Source organism: Nycticebus coucang, chromosome 8 (genome assembly GCF_027406575.1).
Source record: "Nycticebus coucang isolate mNycCou1 chromosome 8, mNycCou1.pri, whole genome shotgun sequence".
NCBI lineage: Eukaryota > Metazoa > Chordata > Mammalia > Primates > Lorisidae > Nycticebus > Nycticebus coucang.
The window spans coordinates 99340218-99362704 of record NC_069787.1 but is presented as its reverse complement, the minus strand read 5'-3'; the positions used below and the strand labels follow the sequence as shown (position 1 = coordinate 99362704).

Below are 22487 nucleotides of genomic sequence, written 5' to 3'. Positions count from 1 at the left end.
GTGGCAGTGTGCTCACATTTAGGTTTTACAAGGTTCCTCTGGCTGCAGGGTTGATGGTGGATGGGAGGGAGATGTTTGAGAAGGCTATTGCAGTTGACCAACCAAGAGATGACGGTGGCTTGACCTAGGGTTGTTGGGTGTGGGAAAAAAATATGGAAAGAATATTGCTGTCTTTTTCAGCATCTGATGATACCAAAAAGAAGATGTACAGCTCCATCCTAGTGGTGGGCGGTGGTTTGATGTTTCATAAAGCTCAAGAATTTCTGCAGCACAGAATTCTCAATAAAATGCCACCTTCTTTCAGGCGTATTATTGAAAACGTGGATGTGATCACAAGGCCTAAGGTATGTTGTTTCATGGTATAAGTTGGACCGTATGCAAATGGAGCAGCATTAATTGTTTCTCAGTGTGATGTTGTATACAGACAGGTCAAATCCAGGGAGGCGTGGGCTTGCATCTGGGAAGTTCTTGAGGGCTTGCAGCAAGTAGAAGAATTATTTCCAGCAGGTCACAGGTGTGGTGGAAGGAGCTGTGGCCCAAGGGACCCAATTGCTGCTTCTCTTCCCTGCAGTGCTCTCTGCTTTAGTGTGGGGAGGGCCAGAGGGAACAGCTACTGCTCTCTCACAGTCTGCCTGCCAGCCAGAACAGCTCCATTTTCTATTTCTTTTTTTTTTTTAAGACAGTCTTATTATGTCACCCTTGGTAGAGTGCCATGGCGTCACAGCTCACAGAAACCTCAAACTCTTGGACTTAAGCGATTCTTTTGCCTCGGCCTCCCAAGTAGCTGGGACTACAGGTGCCCGCCACAACGCCTGGCTATTTTGTTGTTGTTGTTGTTGTAATTGTCATTGTTTAGCAGGCCCAGGCCAGGTTCGAACCTGCCAGCCCCAGTGTATGTGGCCAGCACCCTAATCACTGAGCCATGGGCGCTGAGCCAGCAGCTCCACTTTCATCTTTCTTTTATACCAAGGATCCCTAGATCAGATGATTTTTAAGGCTCTTATGGCTTAAACTATCTTGTAAAGAAAGATAAGTCCAGGAATTTAGGAATAGATTGTGTCCATATTTCATAAAATCTCACTGACAGTTCCTGGAAATGTTTTTTTAATCTTGAGGGACTGTCCTCAAGCTTCTACTCAGATTTTAAAATAAGTTATTTCTTTATATAGGTCCTGCCTACAGGACCTTAACCATTTGTGGAATAGTAGTGAATAGCAGCATCTTCAATAATGAAAATTTAAAAGTTTTCTTGTCAGTTGAAACAGAATGACGTCCTCCGTTGTTCATGAGTCTTGCTGTCTTTAATGCAGGTGGAAAACTTGGTTAACTAGGTATTTTCTGAGCAGGGGTTTTTCTAGTCTTTAAATTCAGGTATGTGATTTAAGTATGTGTCGTCTGCATAAGCTAAAATACCTTCATCACCTCCCCAGGACATGGATCCCAGGCTGATTGCATGGAAAGGAGGGGCAGTGTTGGCTTGTTTGGATACAACACAGGAGCTGTGGATCTACCAGCGAGAGTGGCAGCGCTTTGGCGTCCGCATGTTACGAGAGCGGGCTGCTTTCGTGTGGTGAGACGGGACCAAAGTCACCGCTGAAGACCAGAAACAAGCTTCTTGGTATAAAAGACTTACAGGATATATGTATTTTAATTTATTGATCTAAATGGTTAAGTTTCATGGAAATTAAATGAATTTCAACTTCATGTTGAAGACATGACGTTGGTTTGAAATTATAAGCTGCTTTTGTAGTCAGGCCATTTGAGAATACGAGCTGACTCTTCAGTTGTAAACTCTCCTGCCCCTCTCTCAGGGTCTAGTGAACTCCTGGGTGATGTCAAGTGTTGCTGTTGAATATTAAGTTGACTGCTGAGTGTCATCAGCGAGCAGGCTCAGGCAGCCACCAGGGGTGGCCTGTGACTTGTGAGAACTCTCACAGTCGTACCATTTTTCCTCTGGTGTAGTCTAGCAGTTAGGATATAAAGTTGTCTGAGGTACATGCACTTGTGATGTGATGATTTGTGTGTGCTTTTAGAATCCCAAATAGAGGAAAGAAAAAATAGGGAGGCTTTTTTTTTTCTGTTGGATTACAAATAAAGAATGGGATCCATAGATTTCTAGAGGGTAAAGACCTAAGGTTGGGGACTGCGCCTGTGGCTCAAGGAGTAGGGCGCCAGCGGATTCAAGCCTGGCCCGCTGCAAAAAAAGACTGCAAAAAAAAAAGAGTTAAGGTTGGGCTGATTGGGTTTTATTACCTGACATGCTCTAGGTGAGCTTATGGGGGGAAAAAATTATTTGGCTGAAACAGAACGAGAGCCGAAAATCTTGTTTGCTTCCTAAAACCAAAGAGAAATGACGTAGGTATAATTTAGTTGTTAGCTTGTGTTGTACAGATGAACAAGGCCATGATTGTAGTTACTACTGACTTAATCATAAGCCCCCACCCCCAATTTTCCTTTCCCTGAAGAACCAAGTGAAAGCTTTTTGGAGTTCATTATGATCAGTAGGATCAGCTGACCGTAACCTGTAAGCATCCTGAAGCAAAATCTAAGTAACACAGGAGCTATTACCACCTGGTGCCCAGGCGCTGGTGAAGCCTGTTGAGCTCCAGACAAGAGGAAGAGAAGGCATTGTCCAAAGACGGGAGCCAGGCAGTGAGCTCAGCCTGGGACCTCGGGCCCAGGGAGGACGCTGGACTGCTGAGTGCTGCTTCCTGCAGCCTGCTGCCAGGCATCTGTTTCCACCGTCTCATTTATCCAGACTGGAGATAGGGTGAGACTGGGGTATGAGAGGGAGAGAGAAGAGAGGGAAGAATGGAACATAGAAAGAAGTCTTTGGATGTGGAGAGATGCTGCATAATAGGAGAAGCTTCAAGAGTGCAGTATAACAAAATAACAAAATAATTGTAACTTGCTAGTACTGTTGGGATGTGTGCCTCCAATTTGAAGATTGTATGTTTTTATTTTTTTAACTTTTTAACAAAATAAAAGTATAGATTAATGATTTTTACTTATCTTTCTGGGCTGGCTATTTTGACACAATTTTATTTTCAAAAGCATAATATGTATTTCTGTTGCTAATAGTTTGTGACCTAATAGCATATTGCTCTTATAACTAGTAAATGTTGATTTAAGGGAAGTTGGTTTGGGGTCAAAGTTTTTTTTTTTTTTTTTAAGGTACAACAAAATTTTACTAATTTCCACTTTGGCCATCGGTGGGGTCAAAGTTTTGACCTAAGCCATGCCGTCTTCTGTTACTAACACTTACACACACGGTGAAAAGATTACTTTATCTGCTGCTTTCTTCTGCAGTCATGAGGCTCCGCGCCTGTGGCTTAAGCAGTTAAGGCGCCAGCCACATACACCTGAGCTGGCGGGTCCGAATCCAGCCTGGGGCCCGCCAAACGACAATGATGGCTGCAACCAAAAAGTAGCTGGGCATTGTGGCGGGCGCCTGTAGTCCCAGCTACTTGGGAGGCTGAGGCAAGAGAATCGCTTAAGCCCAGGAGTTGGAGGTTGCTGTGAGCTAAGACGCCACAGCACTCTACCCAGGGTGACAGCTTGAGGCTCTGTCTCAAATAAATAAATAACCCAATCATGACAAATAAGTGGGCTTTACCACATAAACAGGGCTTCAGCCATTACTAAGTATCTGCTCATGAAACTAGATGTGATGAGTTTTCACTTTGTGCTTGTTTTGGTTTTTAGTTTAATGGAAATCTATGTGAAACGGATCCACATTCCAGAACATTCAGCACTGTACTATGAAATAAGCGTTTCTAGAAGGATATATAAGCTAATATAGTGTGACCTCTGCAGTAAGATCCTTTTAGAAAAATGAAAGTTGTAAGACTTAAAATACCACATATCTCTATGTTCTGTAATTCTGTGGTGGCTTCTGTTTTTAATTTAAGTAAAGCATTATAATACGTTTTACTTTGTAAAAAGATTACTTATTTCAAGAGGGTTAACTTTCAACTTAAGAATTATTTATATTTTCAACATAAAAAGTTGCATAATAACCAAGAAACTGAGAACTTCTGACAGTTAACAGAAGTTAACTTTGGGAAAAGTAGGTAACAGGTTTATAGGTAATGTATTTTGTTGTTCACCTTAAAAGTCACTTGTACAAGACTCAAGACATGAATCTGGTTTGGAGAAGGGTGGTCTTGTGCAAATACCAGATAATACAAGTTACATATACACTAGATCATCTGGTCAGTAAAGATGGGTTCAACTTGTTTGTTCCCTACTTTTGTTATCTTAAAAATAAAGATTTTTACATGTAATAGGTTTTTCACTTAAGAAGCTATTGAGTGAATTAGTGAGGCCTTCTTAAATTTATTATTCATTAATGAAACTTAGTACTGTTTAGCTTTGTAATATTCTATCTGCAGTGCAGTGCGCACATTGCAAGACCGGATGTTTGGTTTGAAGATGCTGTATCACTGCATTATCAGCTTGGTTGTAATTTTCAATTATAACTATTCTTGATTTGTGGGTATAAAACTGATTTAGCTTTGGAATTACTGATTTAGTTCAAATTCTTAATGCTGTAGCACTTGGCAATATTTGTAACAAGACTTCTATTGGCATGAAATGTTTAAACTAGTAGACCACTTACAGGCTGAACAGTCTACCTCAGGGTCATCACAAATGCATTTTTGGTGATGACCTTGAAGGAAGGCTTCAAGGTCTCTTGCTGCTCATGGGTGGGCTACAAGGAAGAGCAGCCACTGTAGCAGGCTTGTGACCTTTTCCCCACTGACACGTGCTGCTTGACATGGAGAAGTTCTGTGCAGAAAGTGGTGGCATCCTTCATGAGGTGGTACTTGGGGCAGACACTGAGAGCATTGTAATCATCTTTGGGATCAGCCTCTTGGAAGTAGACCACCACGTATTTGTGCAGATGAGTCTGGCTTCTTAGATCACTGCAGAAAAGGTTAAAGGCAAGGGGGAACAGGTCTTGAGAGTTCTCACTGGGGCTGCCCTCGTTCTTGCCACAGGTACCATCACACACGTTGCTGATGTCATTGGAAAGAAGGAAGATTACTTTATCTGCTGCTTTCTTCTGAGTGGTAAGCCACTGCACGGGACCCATCTCTGCTACTTTCTTTTTCTGCCACTTTTCAAGGATGACCTCACTTCTGCAGTGGTTTTGAAGAAATTCAGTGAAGTAACAAACTGTATGATGGAAACATATTTCAGATGGGTAAACCACAAGAACCTTAATGCTGGGTAGTAATGTGGTAGAAGAAAAGGAAGTCGTTCTGATCCTTTCTGTAGAGGGGAGAAAAGCATTGGTTATCTGTGAACAACAAACAGCAGCCTCTACTCTCCTGTAAACCATCACTGACATCTGTTCCCTCCTAGAGAACGTCCGCTGAGCACCAGGGACCTTGTTACTGCCTGATGGGAGAAACACGCATCACCTGAAGCACACTGACCCTTAAACCTCAAAGATCAGTGCTCTTATTCAATCCTTATCTTTTCAGATAAATTCAAAGAAACTATTTAGGTTTAAGGTACTTGGTTTGAGGTTGGTAGTTACAAATTCCGTATTTTTAATGGTCTATATAAACAGGGCCACCGGACCTCTACACTTGATGTCATTCATACTTTGCGATAACTCAGTTATTTGTACCATCTTCACCTGCAGGTGGCCGTTTCTTTATAGTCCTGTAAAGTTAAATGGTGCCCCATTTCAGCCCCTGAAACTTACCTCAAATTCTGCCCTGTACAGTGCTATAAAATAGAAATTCTATATGAAACTTCTATAAATAATACAGGTCAAACAGCATTCCCTAAAAGTATTCCTGAGTTAAAAGTGCCACCTGGCTTTCTTAGCTTAGAAAGAATGTGGAATTAATCTTGCTCTGTCTACACGATCACAAATGACTCAAGAGTGTATTTATAAAATTCCTTTACTACATGTATAGAAAGAAAAATGAGAAGTTTGTGATGGGTCTGCCTCTAGCTGTTTATCCATGTAAATACTGATTTCTATATTCAAATACTTAATATTACAGAGTTGGCCAAGACTAACTATGAGAGCAGAGTTGATGCTCGCACAATGCAGGGGTTAGGAGTGCCAGCCCCTGTGCAGTTGAAAATCCACGTATAACTTCTAACTCCCCCCAAACTTGTTGACTCATGGATAACAACAGAGTTACTAACACACACACTTTGTATATAACGTGTATTATATGCTGTATTCTTTTTTTTTTTTTTTTTTGTGGTTTTTGGCCGGGGCTGGGTTTGAACCCGCCACCTCCGGCATACGGGACTGGCGCTCTACTTCTTGAGCCACAGGCACCACCCTATATGCTGTATTCTTAAGATAGCTAGGGAAAAATGTTCTTAAAATCATAAGGAAGACAAAATACATTGACTATTAGGTGGGAGTGAGTCATCAGTAAGGTCTTTATCCTCATCACCACGTAGAGTAAGCTGAGGAAGAGACAGGAGGGGCTGGCCTGGTGTCTGGGGGGGGGCAGAGGCAGAAGAGGTGGGGAAGGCCGAGCGGGGCGCAGGGGCAGATACGCCGAGTGGAGCTTTCCGGGAACGCATCGTAATTGCTGACCTTTGTAATTTCTCTAGAAATGTTTCTCTGTGAAACTAATCCTTCTACCATGTTCTTTAGTTTCAGTTCCCGTATCGTAGAAGGACCATATTGTAAAAGAAGTCAAAAGCAGTCTTGAGTAATTGGAACCTTCTGCCAGACTGTCTAATGTTCGTTTTCTCACTGCTTCCCTGTCGTCTCGTCTGGCACTGGTTCAGAAGTCCTCATCTCCATCAAGTCGTCCTCTGTTAATTCCTCTGGTGTGGTGTCTGTAAGCTTTTAAATTTCTCCCAAGATCCACATCCTGAAATACTTCGCTCCTCTGCCCCCACGTCTTTTGCCACATCCACAAGTCCTTTCACGAGTTCCTTGATTGGCTCTGTCATAATTCCTATAAAGTTGTGCACAACATCTGGACCGTTTTCCTCAGCAGGAATTTATTGTTTTTAGCATTCACAGCTTCTTCTATGATATAGCAACAGCGGCGTTTTAATGGTGTGATCGTTCCAGATCTTCACGATGTTTTGGGGGGATTCTCTTCTGTTATGTTGACAGTCCTTTTCAGAGTACTATGTGTAAGGAGCTTTAAAGGTTCTTTATGACCTCCTGATCTAGAGGCTGAATTAGAAACACTGTCTTTGCAGGCAAGACGACTTTGATGCTTTTGGGGTTGAACTCATGGGATTCTGGGTAGCCAGGGGCATTTTCCAATATCAAAAGAACTTTAAAAGGCAGTCCCCTTTACTGGCAAGGTACTCTCTGGGACAACAGGGACAAAGCATCAATGGAACCAATCCAGAAAAGGGGTTTTTGTGGTCCAGGCTTGGTAGCACAGAAGACTGGCAGTGGGTGTTTTAATCTTTTCCCTTCGAGGGTTGGGATTAACGGCTTTATGGATACAGGCAGTCCTGATCATAAACCTGACTGCCTTTTGCACAACAGCAGAGTTTAGTCTGTTCCTTCCGCCTTAAATCCTGTGCTCGCTTGTCTTCCATACTAGTAAATGTTCTTTGTGGCTCCCCTCTACTCCCCCTGCCCCCAGAATAGGTGACTTTGATCTGCATTAAAAACCTGTTCAGGCAGCTAGTCTTTCTCCTCACTGATTTTTCCTAATGCAGTCTAGGAACTTGTCTGTTGCCCCTTGGTTGGCAGAGACTGCTTTTCCTGCTACCTAGAGTTATTTTTTTAGTCAGACTTCTTGCTAAAATTATCAAATATTGGGCGGCGCCTGTGGCTCAGTGGGTAGGGCGCTGGCCCCATATACTGAGGGTGACGGGTTTGAACCTGGCCCCAGCCAGCTAAAACAGCAGTGGCAACTGCAACAAAAATAGCCGGGCGTTGTGGTGCGCGCCTGTAGTCCCAGCAACTCGGGAGGCTGAGGCGAGAATCACCCTAGCCCAAGAGCTGGAGATTGCTGTGAGCTGTGACGCCATGGCATTCTACTGAGGGCAACAAAGTGAGACTCTGTCTCAAAAAAAAAATTATCAAATATCCTTTGCTGGCATTAAATTCTTCAATTTTAGAACCTTCGCCTTCCTTTCGCCTAAAGTTGTCTTATAATGAATGACTTTGCTGATTCTCAAATCATAACAGAATCTATAGGTATGTTTTTCTTACAGTAATCCTGCATCCACATAAAAGCTTCATTTTCAATACCAGATAAAAAGGTATTTAACAGAAAGTGCAAGATGTTCATTCATACTTGCTGGCGCCACAGCTTCACTAATTTCTTTTTTATTTCCCCTTTTATTCTTAACAGTGGTTGTTATTTATGCTGTATTATCTTGACGTGGCAGGCAACTGCAGCTGCAGACCTTAACCTGCAGTTACATATTAAGCAATTCACCTTTTTCTTATAATGTCATACTTTTCTCTGCTTGTTGGGAGCACTTCTAGAAATCACTAGTGGCACTTGGCACAGGTCCTGGTGTTATTCAACATTTACAGTAGTGCACTGAACAGGAAAAACACGTGTGAATTTTACTGCGAATACGTAATTTGCTGGAGAGACAAACTGTTCATTTGGCGATGATTAGCCTCCCACGGGGTTTGAAGCTGATGCGCACAACGCTTGAGGCTCACTGCAATAGCAACAGGAGGCGGCTGTGAAAGTATTACAGTCGTATAGTATGGAAAGCAGTAAATTTTATGCAGTTATGATTTAATTCTGCACCTTTATTTACTTTTCTCTCAATTGTGAATGGCCCGATAAACTTTGGCTTTTTATAATAGACTTGTGTGTATTTTATGGTAGTAAATGATAAAATAGATGAGTATCTATAATACATGTATTTTATGCATTCTTGACACACCTACCCTTTTGCAACTCTAAAAAACTTTGATAGATTTACTAAAAAAAAAGGTCACATGTACGTGTACCTACATGGTTCAAACTTGTGCTATTCGGGGTTCAACTCTATATGAATCTAAGTGAATGTTTTCCTTAGGCCTCAGAAAAACTATTTATAGAAATTAGGAACTAGCAAGGAGTGCCTGTATCAGGGAAAATGCAGTTTATCATCGTTCATCTTTTGCTCCTTTCAATACTTGTAGTTGCCTCCCTGGTATTCACCAGACCCGGAAGTCCTGACTATGCTTTACCCTGGCAGATGTACTCCAGCTGTGACCCTGGAGTCTCTGTAGGAACACTGTAAAGCATTAAAAACATGCTTCCAGCTCTGGGAAATGCCAGCATGTGATTGCCGCTAGAGGAACTTGCTTTAAAAAAAAGTTAAAATGTTATTTCCTCATTAGGTTATCTTTAAAAACTCATGACCCTTACCGTGCCTCCACGTCAGGTAGAGCCCAGTCGCCAGCACCCATGTGGCCACCAGCAGCAATGGGAGGAGGAGAGGCAGCCAGCCTCCTAACACGCCTCTGTCTGGAGAAAACAAAGCTCGCTGACCTTTGGCAAAACAAAACCACATCTGTCTCCTATTTGAAGACTAGATTTCTTATTCTAGGCTTGGTGGAAGTTTAGACCCCTTTACAACCAAGGGTCAGAACATCTTTTGGGAGTCCGCCAATCTCTATTTTTCCAGACTGTCCAGGTTATTCGTTAGATTCTCACTAGGGATGTGGGACCCAGGAAAGTAAGAATAGTCCTCTGCTGTTCTGTAGCTTCTCAGTCCTTCTAGGCACAGGCATTTTCACCGTAGTAACCAGAGTTTACATATGGTGTTTTGTCCTTTGAGGAATTACTATCATTCTGGTTACAGTTACTTACATTCATATTAAGTGTAAATGGCTTTTTTGAGACAGTCTTGCTCTGTCTCCCAGGCTAGAGTGTAGTAGGGTTATCATAGCTCACTGCAGCTTCAAGCTCCTGGGCTCGAGCAATGCTACTGCCTTAGCCTTTCAAATAGCTGGAACTACAGGGACATGCCACCACACCCAACTAATTTTTTGATTTTTTGTAGAGACAGGGGTCTTCTTTCTCTTGCTCAAGCTGGTCTCAAATTCTTGGCCTCAAGTGATCCTCCTGCCTCAGCCTCCCAAAGTGTTGGGATTACAGACATGAGCCAGTCTAGATGGCATTTGTAAAGGCTGTTCATTAGACTAACCTGTGGGGGATGACACCACTGCCTCACAGTCATTTGAGAGATTCTAAGAGTAACAGCTTCTAACTTTTGACCACACCCCCGGGCTACTTCTGGCAACATTTTATTTGTCCATCTTTAATGAAAGAACTGACATGTCTCTAAATCTAGAGACACTTTCCAGAACATGCTGCTCTCAGGCACCAGTGAGGTGTCTGTCACTTGGTGCCAGTGTTCCTAATTTGTTTATTAAAATGCTGGCTGTGTGACCACATCAACTCATAATAACAACGCAGCTTGGGCTATCGAGACTGGGAAGAGACTCAAAATGCAGTGAAACGTGTGTTCTCATGTATACGCAATCATTTTATGCCACGGACTTTTTTCAGCATACCCTCGTGGCTTTAGAACATTCATTTTATATGTTTATTTTTTCCCCTTCTGTGGCGTATCCTGCTTCATAAAGGGTGGTCTTGAGTGGTTTCATAAATAAAGCCTTTGCTCTTTCTCAGACTGTAGGCTCCCGGGGGACGGCACTGGCGGCTTTCCCTGCACCCCAATTCAGCACACGCAGGCAGGGCCCACACAGTGACGGGGGCAGGGACAGGGGCCCTCGCTGTCCTGAATTACTTTGATTGCCCTTTGAAAATGACTGGGCACTTACTCTTATCCAGAGGGAGGGGCGCACCCGGCTGTGAGCAAAGCACAACAGTTCCTCTGCGCCGGATGCAGTCGTTGCCACATGTAGTGAAATACGGAGTCAACTGCGAAAACACGAGAGACTTCGAAAGCTCCCAGTGCGTGCCAGAGCAGCGTCGTCCCTACTTCCACCAAGATTCTTCCCTTTTTTCTGGTTTCAGCCCTACATCTAGCATGGTCGTGGGTATTTTTTCGGTCACATATCTGTAACAAAGTCCTAAAATCCAAGCCAGTGACCCAAAACTCAAACACAGAAGACTCCCAAGCTTGGGGCCTAAACTCTGCATGTTACTGGCATGCTGGGTGCTTTATCTGAAAGGGCCAGGTCACATCTTAACACAACACCTCTTTTAGAGAAAGAGCAATTGTGTTCTTACTGCCTCCAGTCAGGGCTTTATGACAAGCCAGTCCCCTGTGACAGGGAAATTCTATAGTTCCCTGGAAAAGGGGTGGAATCGTAATGTGCTTGCCCCCTACCACGCCCCACAGGTCTGAGCATTTAATGTTCCAGGGAATAAGAAACAAAAGCTCCTTATTCTCTTGGGTGTGACTATGTCCTACTGGACCCTCCATGTCCCCACCTTACAAACTCAGACTTGAAAGAGACCTGAGATCATCTGTGGGTCCAGCTTCCTGTTTTTCAGCGTGGTCAGCGGAGGCCCTGAGAAGACAGTCCCTCTCCAAGTTCATATACTGACGTGGAACCAAACCTTCCAATTTTGAATCCTTTGTAACTTAATTTTGCAATTGAAACTGATCATTGGGAAAATAAAATGGTGCTCCTAACCCTGAGCGTCTCACAGAAATGGAAATATTAATAAAAGCACTTTCGAAAGTCAGCTTCCTGGCCTCGGCCATGAAGACGGCAGGGCGGGCCTTCCCCAAGACCACGAGCTCAGGTCTGCTGGCAAAAAGTGTATTCGGGAGGGGAGAACGAACTCGAAGGACTCATCAAAAGCAATTAATGGGGGAACGGTCAGTCTCCTAGCGTCCCTTCCCTCCCCACAGTACCTCTTTAAAATTACCTGAACCACAGCACCTTCACTTTCCCCAGTCACTGAGATCACTACAGAAGTTCGCGTCGCTTTGCTCTGGTGCAGATAAGTGAGACAGAAATGGAGGTGCAAGTGAACAGACGGGAGGCTGCTAACCAGGGAGCTTGTGTTACTGACTTCCAGTTCGTTAGACTAGATCTGAACAAGGATGCACGTCATACCTCTGGGACTCCTACCTCTGCTAGGTTTTAGATTCACAGTGATATGTCCTAGGATGGCCACAGAGCCTTGTTTTTATCTGTCGAACTCATCAAAATGGCCCAGCACATTTGCACAACAGACAGTCCTGTGCTCTCTCCACAGAGAGCCTGTTCAGAGAATCCTAATGTGGCCTCATTTTCTATCAACGAACTAAGGAAAGCGGGAGGTTGAGGAGGGGGTAATGTTAAGGGGATGAAGGGAAAGAGTACCTCCACCACCTCCAGCACATCAGAAAACCCGAGGACCATGTTACTCTGGATAAGAGCCATGTATCTGCTTCCAAGGAGACTGGTTGTAAAATTCACTTCTACCGTCGTCTCATTCTTTTTACACGCAGCGATGTTTGGGTCCCACAGACTTCCTAGGAAGTGAGAGAGAATCACAAGATGAACCTGCTGACCCTTGCCTCGTTCAGATTTCCCCAAGGGCTTTACAAAAACAAATCTTAAGTCCTCCAGCACACATCTAAGAAATGGGCTCCACTATACAGGGAACTTTTATCATTGCTCCCAGAGTCCCCAAGTACCTGCCGCCCCAAAAGGTATAGGGCCCCCATACCACTGCTTTGCTATTATAAAAAGAGCTCCCCTGCTCTGGGGGTGGTAGGAGGCTCGGACTGGGATCTATCTCTCACCTCTGTTCTTAGTCTCTGCTTTCAGATAAAGATAGGAGGGGGTGATGTTTGCTTCCCAGGTTGGGGAGCCACAGGTTAGGAGACATGCTTATGGTTACAGCAGGTGAATACAGGATCAGGACCACAGCCACTAGAACACTTTGTTCCAGGAGCCTCATCCACCTCCATCAGACCATTCTGTCAACTTTACTGGATGCAAAGAAAGAAGGAAATGGCTCATGCTGACAAGTCAACTCTGTCAGAAAAGCCAGTGTCTCATTGATATGACTTGCAAATAAGGACTAGATTGATATCCAGGAACATGTCACACAATAGGATGAATTATCTTCCCCACCTAGGAGACCATTTCAGGCCCTGGCTCAGAATTGTCTTTAGGAGTTCAAGGCCTCAGACCTTCTCACACCCACAGTGTCCTCCTACAGATGAGTGGGGGTGGAGGCCAGAGCGAGAAAGGAAGCTCAGTGCTCCACATCTGCCCTCTCCCAGGACGGCACACGCAGCTCAGTCTCACTGTGGGGTGAAGACTGGAAATGTTTGGGACCGATCCCCGCACGTGCCATGAGCCTTATTAGCATCCCAACACTAAATTACCCAGAAAAACAAACCCCTGGAAAGTGGGCACTAGGGATGGATTATTCTAAAGGGGCTTATTTCAAACTTCAAGGGGAAGGCATGTGGAAGGTGATCCCTTTTAAGAGGTTAAGAGCATGCTTCCAAGTCACTCCTTTAGCTAACACTCCCACTTTTTTGCTAATCCGAATAGAAGGTTCTGGAGAGCCTTATGGCCACAGGTTGGGAGTGCCGGCTCATAAGGAAGGACCTTGAGCTGGCACCACTGTGAGGGTGGTTTGGGCTAAAATGTCAGTCACGGGGACGGGGTGGTTTTATGTGACTATGTTGTTGCCCTACCACATACAGCTAAGAGTCTATTCCCTGGACAGGCTCAACTCAATGGGTAAAGTGCTGGCCGGGGCTTAGGAGCCCTGGGTGCTTCTGCCTTCCCTGAGTTACCTGGATATTTAAAACCCACCTCCCCCCCACCCTGCCTCAGTTTCTTCATCTGTAAAAAGAGCTATGCTGAGTTAAGTTACCAGTTTCTTCAAATAAATAAAAGCAAATTCTGTATTTACTTACCTGCCTCAATGCACTTTTTTTTATATTTCATTATATGGTCTAGGCAGCCTGAAAATGTGAAAGTTTTTACATTTTAGAAAAGGTATCTCCGCTCTACCTTCCTGCCAACAAGTACACCCACAGGCATATCACACCTATAACAAATTGCCAAAACATTTCAGACATAAGACAGCACATTTAAATGGGACACTAAAAATTTATTATTAAATGGAAGATCACCCACCCATGATGTGATAACCAGAGTCAAATTTATATACAGCCTTGTCAAAACAGAATAGTTTAAATACAGCCTTTATCCAAACAGTATCTATGATCCCCAAGAGAAGACTGTTTAGAAACATTTGACCATGTACGTAGATGCTGCCTCTTCTAGAACGTGAAACTTAATCTACCGCCTGGCCCCCTCCCAAGGGTGGGGCAGACTCAGAGACTTGTTTCCAGAAGCTACCCCTGGGAAAGGGGAAAACAGTAGATGTACACGAAAAGCCTATTAGGCCCCTCCTTAACCAAGAGTGAAGTCACAGGGATGCCACACCCCAGAGGATGCAGTGAAAAGCGCCCCGCTCCTCCGTCATATTCATCCCCAGAACCCATATCCCCAGTCTCGTCATGAGACAAACATCAGATAAACCCAAACTGGGAGACATTCTACAGGATACCTGGCCAGAACTCAAGACTGTCAAGGTCATGAAAAACAAAGACTAAGAAACGGTTACAGACCAGAGGAGTTTGAAGTGACACAAGGACCCAAACGTAACAGAACAGAAAGAGGACATTAATGGAAAAGCAGGTGAAATCCAAATAGAGTCTGGAGGTCAGCTTATAGAAATGCATTAATGTTGGTGCTTTAGTGATGCCAATGTATCATGGTGATATAAGATGCTAACAATAGAGAATCTGGGTGAGAGGCAACTTTTCTGTATTCTAAAATTATTCCAAAATATTTGTAATCCCAGCACTTGGAAGGATGAGGTGGGTGGATTGCCTGAGTTCACAGGTTCGAGACCAGCCTGAGCCAGAGCGAGACCCCGTCTCTAAAAAAATAGCCAGACATTGTGGCGGGCACCTGTAGTCCCAGCTACTCAGGAGGCTAAGGCAAGAGAATCGCTTGACCCCAAGAATTTGAGGTTGCTGTGAGCTATGATGCCACCACAGCACCTTACCCAGGGTGACCAAGTGAGAAAAAAAAAAAAAATGTTTAATTAAAAACAAAATGAGGTTTGGTTACATAAAGAAAACTGGGAAAGTTTATTGTTACTAAAAATTACTTTTTACATTTTACATTTACCTCTGAGGACATTTAATGTATCAGCAGTTAGTGATGTTATATACAAAGCCCACCAGCTGTTTGAAATAGCTGCAAATTTACCATGTTCTGATATTAAAGTAGTTTGAACTCTTTGGAAAAATTGGTGTAACATTTAAATACTGAGATTTCAAATTCCCAGATGAGAAAAGTTTTTTAATTAGGAGGAAATTATTTGGGAAAAATTCAAGGCTAAAAGGAAATGTTAAAACAAAACCCAAAATACCATAAAAAATAGGATTCCCCCTGAACACAGGGTCTCACACACAGATACGTGTAGCTAGATTTGCAAATCAGCCTCTGGGATCTCACACTGGCCCCAGTTAGAAGTTTAAAAAGAAAAGTTAGGTAGTCAGATGTCCACAAATACTGGTTTCCAGACAAATGAGGACATCTTGGCTTTGATATGACTACAGAAATCTATCTGGAAATGGTGCAAGAGGGCACTCATTGGCTTGGATAGAGGGCGGTGGGGCAGGGGCCACATAAAAACTCCCAGGCAGAGGTAAAATAAATAATGGGAAACATCCACAGAACACACTGCCTGATCCCTGTGGCAGAGTCCTCTAACAAAGCACAGCTATAGCTTGCTTTGCAGATCAGCCTCTGGGATGTGGACCAAACCTTTTGCAAAGTATCACTTGTAGGAAATAGTTTGAATTTGGAAATTTGTCAGGGGCCTGGGGGTCTAGTGAGACACAAAGACCTTTTGGAATAAGCATGGCCACCTAGGCCACAAAGCCAGCCTCCCCTTGCTCCTGGAGCCTTAACTCTGTCCTCCCCCTGGAGTTCAGCTTCTGTGCATCACAGACAAGAGGGTTCCTGTCCCTGCTCACCCCAGAGGCCTGTCAGAAGTGTTCAATGGCTGACTTTCCACCTCTGGGGTGACTAAAGGAATAATTCCTCTGGAAATAGGACTGTAATTTCCTCTGCTGTGTCTGGCACATTTTCCGCAATTTCCACTAGACCATGAGTGAGGGAGTGAGGAGACTGAGCAGGAGGCAGTGGGGGTGGGGTGGAGACCGTGTTGAGGCACGGCTGCAAATACCCTCAAAAGTCACAGGGAGAACAGGCCCAGACCCTGGTCTTCAAATAGTTCCTTCACAAAAGCACACAAGGGCTACCAGACCAGGTGAGGAGAGAGGCAAGTTCTTACTGCTTCGATGTGGAACCCCGGTGGTTATCAGTGTGTATAAGGGCAGGGAAGATGATCCTCTAATCAAAAAAGAAAAACCCACCTTTCCATGGTAAAGCATACTAAATTTATGTCAATAAACTTCCATCCCAAGGCACTATGTGACAGCCATATGATATGTGGTGTCACATACACCACAGTGATGATCCCAGCTACAGAAGTCCTCCCTCCCAGCAAAGCCCAGCAAGGACACATGGCAGGTGATGCGTCTGTTTTCTGTGGGCCTCGTTCAGAGCAGCAAACGTCACAATAACAGGGGAGCGAAGGGCAGAAACGAAACACAGCGCTCCCAGGCAACTTTGGATAACAGCATCATTTACCCTATTTTCTAAATAGACTCCAACACCACAAAACAAATGAGAGAAAAGGGGGATTGGACATTAAAACAAAAATCTGTCTGTACAAGTCTTCACCCTGAGTCAGTAAGGTATGGTCTCTGTGGAAGCCAGAAGTTAGGAGAAGGGGATTTGCCTGTCACTGAGGTACCCCAGATTGCACTGGGGTATGCATGTCAAGAGACGACAGAGTCACGTGAGACCAAGGGAATGACAAAGATTTCCTAGGAAGTGTAAGGTCTACTGATTGCCCATGGAGATGCCAATAGTTGTGCTAACGGCAGTTTCTTTAAGCATCTCAAAGTGGGACGCTGGAGAATGGAAACCCTATCGCCTATCATGCACAGCACCCAAACACCCTGGCCCACAGGCTCAGAGGCTGACTTGGAACCTGCCCCGTGTGGCTTCAGTGACACACCTGAGACAGCAGGTAGCACCGGGGCATTAGCAGGTGACCCGGCCCAGCATTCCACTCAGTACCCCCTGCCTCTCACAGACAGCCCAGGGGACAAGCCTCCTGGAGACCACGGATCCTCAGAGGCCTGGCCACACCCAGCCCACCAGACAGCCAAGAGCGGAACGCACACGTTTTCCATCAATGTTATAAAAAGCAATGTAGTGCACTGAGGGAGGGGGACCAGAGTGTGAAGGTCAGCCTCACTTGTACTATGTACAACCCGGGGCAAGCCACTCAACCTCTCGATTTCTCATCTGTGAAGTGGGGGTTGGGGAAGGTTTCAGTGAGATGTCACATGTGAAGCACAGTGCCTCCACACAGGAACGGGCTTTCCCTCCACTCCCCTGACTTAATTCTCTCCGCTCTGAGTGCGGGGCGGTTACTACTAAGTCCCTATGTCAGATGAGGAAACACACGTGGCCAGACCAAAGGCCTTGTTCGGGGTTCCCTGGGCTTTCTGTACCAAACCACATACCCCGAAGCAGGCAAGACAAGACAGCCCAACAGGAGTGAGGACGTTTACCTGGTGAGGTGAAGTTCACAGACATGGAAGGGCCATCTTCATTCATGTTTGCATTGGGGATGTTGTGGGCCCCAATGAAGTAGAGTGTGTTCAGCTCCACGGGAAAGCCCACGTAGGAGAACATCCACTGAAAGGCAAAGCCAGGAGCCCTGAGCCCCGGCGCACCGCGCCACGCAGAAGCACAGCCTTTGCGTGTTACCCTTTTCATTTATAATGGCGTTCCTTATTCTGCTGAAACATATCTCTAGCCAGAGTTCACAGAATTTGCCAATGTATTATAACTCACAACATCAGAGAAGTGTAAAATTTTACAGCCAGGATATAATTTGCCCAGCTGTCCTCACTTTGCTGACAGGGAAACTGGCGGACTTACCCAAGGAACAAGATAGGGAGAGAAGTGGCCAAACCTGGGGTTTGAACCCAGGCACCAAGCTCTCATCTCTGAGCTGAGACGCAGCTGCTCACCAGCCTGTCTGTGCAGTATGTCATTCATGTTCCCCAAGGGGCCCAGCGTTAAACAATGAGCCAAGTGCCTCAATGCGCTTACCTTGCCGCCAGAGGGTCTGGTCTGACTCTGGAAGGCCTCTGTGTAATTGCACCTCACACAGCTGTAGGACTGGAAGTTGCTATTGCCCGTCACACAAATCTTGGTGGCCTTCAACAAACGGATGCTGGCTGCCGAGATAGACAACGGGCAGTTGTTTATTCATCGTGTACTGTGGCTGACGTAAAGCTAGATCCATGGGTAGGAGGCTTTTCATTACACCTCAGCTCAGATTCACAACAGCGGTTTTCCTCAGAGGTCAGCCTGGGTTTCACAGGATGCCTGCCAAGATGACTGTAGTGCCGCGTTATTCTGGGTCTCTTCTAAGAGGAACAGGCCTGCCTGGTAGAACCCACAAAGGCCCTCCAAGGGAGTCATCACCAAACACGCCTGATTGGACTGCACCTTTGTCCCTGCGGATTCACACCCATCTAACTCATGCATCCCAGCCTATGACAACGGCCAAAAAAGAGCTCACTCTGTTCCAGGTAAGGAACCAAAGCTTCCCCGCCTCATCTCTCTCAATGCAGTCTCACCAGGGTCCTCTCTGGGCCTCCCTGCTTCCTCCCACCCAGAGGGAGCAGAGCCCCCTTCTAGGATTCTCCAGAAAGCCCTACTGTGTGGAGACGGTAGCCAACTCATCTCTCTGTGCCTGGCACTCATAGGTTCTTTAATGGAAGGACTTTACAGGAACCTTGCAGATAGAAACCACAAACACGGGCATTAGGATCCCAGGATTAGCTCAGCAAAGGAACTCAAGGTGCCTTGCAGCATAATCATGGGGAAATGCCAAGAGTTTCATGATATCTTTCGGGAAGTGGAAAAGTAATCTACCTAAAGCAGGGGGAGTCATCTCTGCCTGACTCCATCTTCCATGAAGTATAATAGAAAGCACAAAGACCGTAAGTGTACCACTTGCATTTGCACACTCACGTTGACCCGTACACAGGCCAAGGAACACCCCAGGATCCCTCACGATTCCTTGTGCTTCCTTTGTCATGCTCACCCCAAGAGTGACTGCTATCTTGACTTCCTAACCACCAGATCAGGTTTGCAGCACTGTCTGTGCATGGAGTCACAGTGTGCACGGCCTCAGGCACGCACACAGATAGGAACTCAGAACTCTTCTGAGTCATCGTGTGTGGCTGTAAAGCATTCATTCTTAGTGCTGTAATGGAATCCTTTTGGTGATCCATTCTGCTGCTGGGCCTTTGGGTGCTTTCCTATTTGGGGTTGTTACGAATAGTGCTCCTATCAACAGCCCAGTACGTGGCTTTTGTTGCATGTCTGTATTTCTGTTAGGAATGGGGATAATGGGTTGTAGAGTCTACACACTTCTAGTTTAGTTGACACTTCCGGCCTTATATTTGATTGAGGCAAACTTACCATCTGCCCGGAGTATCCAGCTTACATTCATCAAAATAGAAACATCCTCTGTTCCAACACTGATTTTAACAGGTTCTGCTCGGAGGTCCCTCAAGTCTCCGGGCGTTAAAGTGTGTCGGACCATCCACTCTGGAGAGGGCCCTGGGAAAAGGCAAGACTTGCCATGACACTCCCCTTCCTAGCCCAGTCTGATGCCGTCTTTTCTCAGTGACCCACTCTGGTCTGTCCCCATTCTCAATTCATCACTTCTTCCTGCTAAGGCAGGTCAAACGTTTCTTGGTGCTAGCTGATTTATAGCCAAGGTGATGCTAACATAGAGAAAAACTACAAAACACTTGGGACCACTCCAGACGCCTATATGTGTGAATACATTAATATATTTAGATTTATATATATCTGTATATAGAGAGAGTGTATTTAACATGTTTATTAGGGTCAATCATGCCTTCCCTGTGCCTCTGCCCTGGACTCCAGCTAGCCAGCCCACACAACCCCCACTTTCCCATCTCCTAGCCTTTGCTGGTGCCATCTCTCCTCCAGCTCTCCCGCCTTACCCACATTTGTTGGGCAGAAAGCCATCCATTCTAAAAATGCTACCATCTCAAACACCTACCTACTCTTCTATGAAACATCTGCTTCCTGGTCCCCACTGTGAGCGATCTCCCTCTGCAGAGTGGCAGGCATCCCTTTCCACTTTGCATGGCAAGGCCTACCCTGCCTGTGCTGCCCTGACTGGCCAGGAGCCCAGCCTGCCTGAAACACTTTTTTATTCCCCCAGAGGAGGTAGAGACTTCATCTGCATCAGCTAACAAAACAATGTAGAGACTTCATCTGCATCAGCTAACAAAACAATGATTCACCCTGTGCCTGGTCTCTGATATCCTAAACACAGGGGTCCCTTAAAAGTGCAACCATGCTTTCAAAGTAAAGCCCACAATACCTATTCTCTAATGCACTTACCAGTTTCAGAGCCACACTGAACAGTCTGCAGGAGAGAAAGAGAGTAAGTGTCACATGGAAGCCGGCAAACCACAAGCCTTCCCTTGCTGAATTAGATGACGTACCATCTTTCCCCTAACTAAGCATGAACAAGTGACCAAATTTCAAAGAAAAGATAGCCTGGTTCCACGTCACAATTTCATCATAGGCTATGATGGACTGTGAATTAGCCCATCAGCATTCCTGATCCTCAAGCGAGCCCTTCCCTTCACCTGAAGATCAGAGGTGGGTCCCCATGTGGCGGGGATGACTCTGGACCCTAGTGAAGCCTCTTCACACTCTAATATTTATAGGTTTTCAGGATGGTCTGGGGTATTTATTGAGTTTCCCCAGGTTCTTTAAAATATTCCCCTTCTGTTTTTCAGAGTTAGGGTCTCACTCTGTTGCCCAGGCTAAAGTGCAGTGACATGATCATAGCTCACTGTGACCTTGAAGTCCTGGGCTCAAGCCATCCTCCTGCCTCGGCCTCCCTAGGAGCAGGGACTACAGGCATGTGCCACCACGACTGGCTCATTTTTTAGTTTTTTGTAGAGATGGGGTCACTATGTTGCCCAGGCTGGTCTCAAACTTATGGCTTCACGCAATGCTCCCTCCTCAGCCTCCAAAAGTTCTTGAATTACAGGCCTGAGTCACAGCATTAGACCAGAATATTTCCTAATACAAAAGGACTTACCTGAGTTGTTATACAGAAAACCATAGGCAACCTTGATTTCATGATTTTATCTTTTTAAAAGAACTTTAAAAAAAAATCTGGATTACCAATGTCCAAGAAAGTCTGATACTAAACCCTTTGAAATTAACTGCTTATGTCTTTCCGCAAGAAAAAATAATTTGTACATTGGTTTTGGGGTAAAATACTGAACCTAATATATTTAACTTTTAGGCAACAGCAAGTTCCAACGACAAAACTCCACGTGAAAGTCCACCAGCCCTGGAATCTGGTCCCTCTAAGTGTCCACGTTTCCAAACACCCTATAAAACAGGGGCGAGACTTCTGATGGGTTGAGTAATTTGGGCTTGGGCAAAATCATCAATCACTCCTTGTCTTTTAAAAAATGAACTCTAGGGGATAATTCAGACTTTCTTTCAAAAACAAACAAGCCACCATACTAGGAGCTGAGTTCTTGTGAAAGTTTTAGGCCTTACAGCACAGTTATGGCTAAGGGGATGCACTCTTCCTCCAGTGGAAACCGCCATGGGGGCCTGGAACTTGAGACAGGGGGTTAGGACAGACACTGAAGAGGCTAGGAAACAATGAACTGGGTTCGTCTTTCTTTAACCGTCAGTAAGTAACCACCATGCTTTTACCCTGCGCTGGGAGGGCAGAGATATAATCACCAGCACTATTTCGGGACGAGCTTTCCTCTCCGGTGACCGGGAAGATTCCCTCAATCATTGAAGGCACTGGGAAGAAAGGAAACCTGCCTGCTTGAATGAACACGGCATCCAACGTGACAAAGGCAGGTGCTAACGGACTAGCAGTTCTTGTGCCCAACAGGTGGGCAGACCCCAGGCAGTAACAACAACGAGCCCCTGGCGCGGGCCACGTTCTCTGCGGCTGCGTCGAGGCTCTGTCTTCTGAGACCCCGGTGAGTTTTTCCGATGAGGACATGGAGGTTTGATGACGGGATCAAAGGCATGGGCTGGCACTTGGGCACAGCAGTCCTGACTCAAGCAGCCTGACGCCGCTGCCCACCAGCTTGGGGACAGCCGGGCTGCCCTAGAGGGTCCACGCCTGCTTCAGAGAAGCGCGGGCTGGCGGGTCGGACGCCGCCAGGGCTCGGGCTCCAGGGACGGAAATGAGCGGCAGGGTACGGGCGGGGGCTTACCGGCTCTCGGGCCGCGGCGCTCCTGCACAGCGCGGCCAGGCTCAGCAGCACCAGCGACATAGCCGGGCACCGCGCGGACCCGGCCCGGCCGC

At 45.6% G+C, this 22487-nt stretch overlaps 2 protein-coding genes across 9 annotated transcripts in view; one reads left to right on the top strand and one right to left on the bottom strand.

Moving 5' to 3' along the window:
* ACTR8 (actin related protein 8) overlaps nucleotides 1–9332 on the top strand; it is a 27721-nt gene extending 18389 nt beyond the window's left edge. For 4 of the 6 annotated variants that reach the window (XM_053600743.1, XM_053600746.1, XM_053600748.1 and 1 more), the window contains 2 exons: nucleotides 181–344; nucleotides 1431–1702. In XM_053600743.1, coding sequence (XP_053456718.1) covers nucleotides 181–344; nucleotides 1431–1574 — 308 coding nt within the window. In that variant the 3' untranslated portion in view covers nucleotides 1575–1702. Of the gene's footprint in view, nucleotides 1–180; nucleotides 345–1430; nucleotides 1703–5003; nucleotides 5076–5370 lie in introns of those variants that run through there. The other 2 variants (XM_053600744.1, XM_053600745.1) reach the window with 2 other exon arrangements.
* Nucleotides 3111–22487, bottom strand: IL17RB (interleukin 17 receptor B). Of its 3 annotated transcripts, none has more exons than XM_053600749.1 (11): nucleotides 22396–22487; nucleotides 20528–20552; nucleotides 19568–19708; nucleotides 18185–18312; nucleotides 17638–17764; nucleotides 13822–13869; nucleotides 12263–12414; nucleotides 11823–11888; nucleotides 10763–10862; nucleotides 9342–9440; nucleotides 3111–5277 (listed from the first exon to the last, which is right to left on the bottom strand). In XM_053600749.1, the coding sequence occupies exons 1-11, from the start codon at nucleotides 22453–22455 to the stop codon at nucleotides 4715–4717; spliced, it is 1509 nt and encodes a 502-aa protein (XP_053456724.1). In that variant the 5' UTR covers nucleotides 22456–22487; the 3' UTR covers nucleotides 3111–4714. The 3 variants fall into 3 exon arrangements, with proteins under 3 accessions (XP_053456724.1, XP_053456725.1, XP_053456726.1); XM_053600750.1 differs by having other exon boundaries at nucleotides 21992–22454; XM_053600751.1 differs by lacking the exon at nucleotides 11823–11888.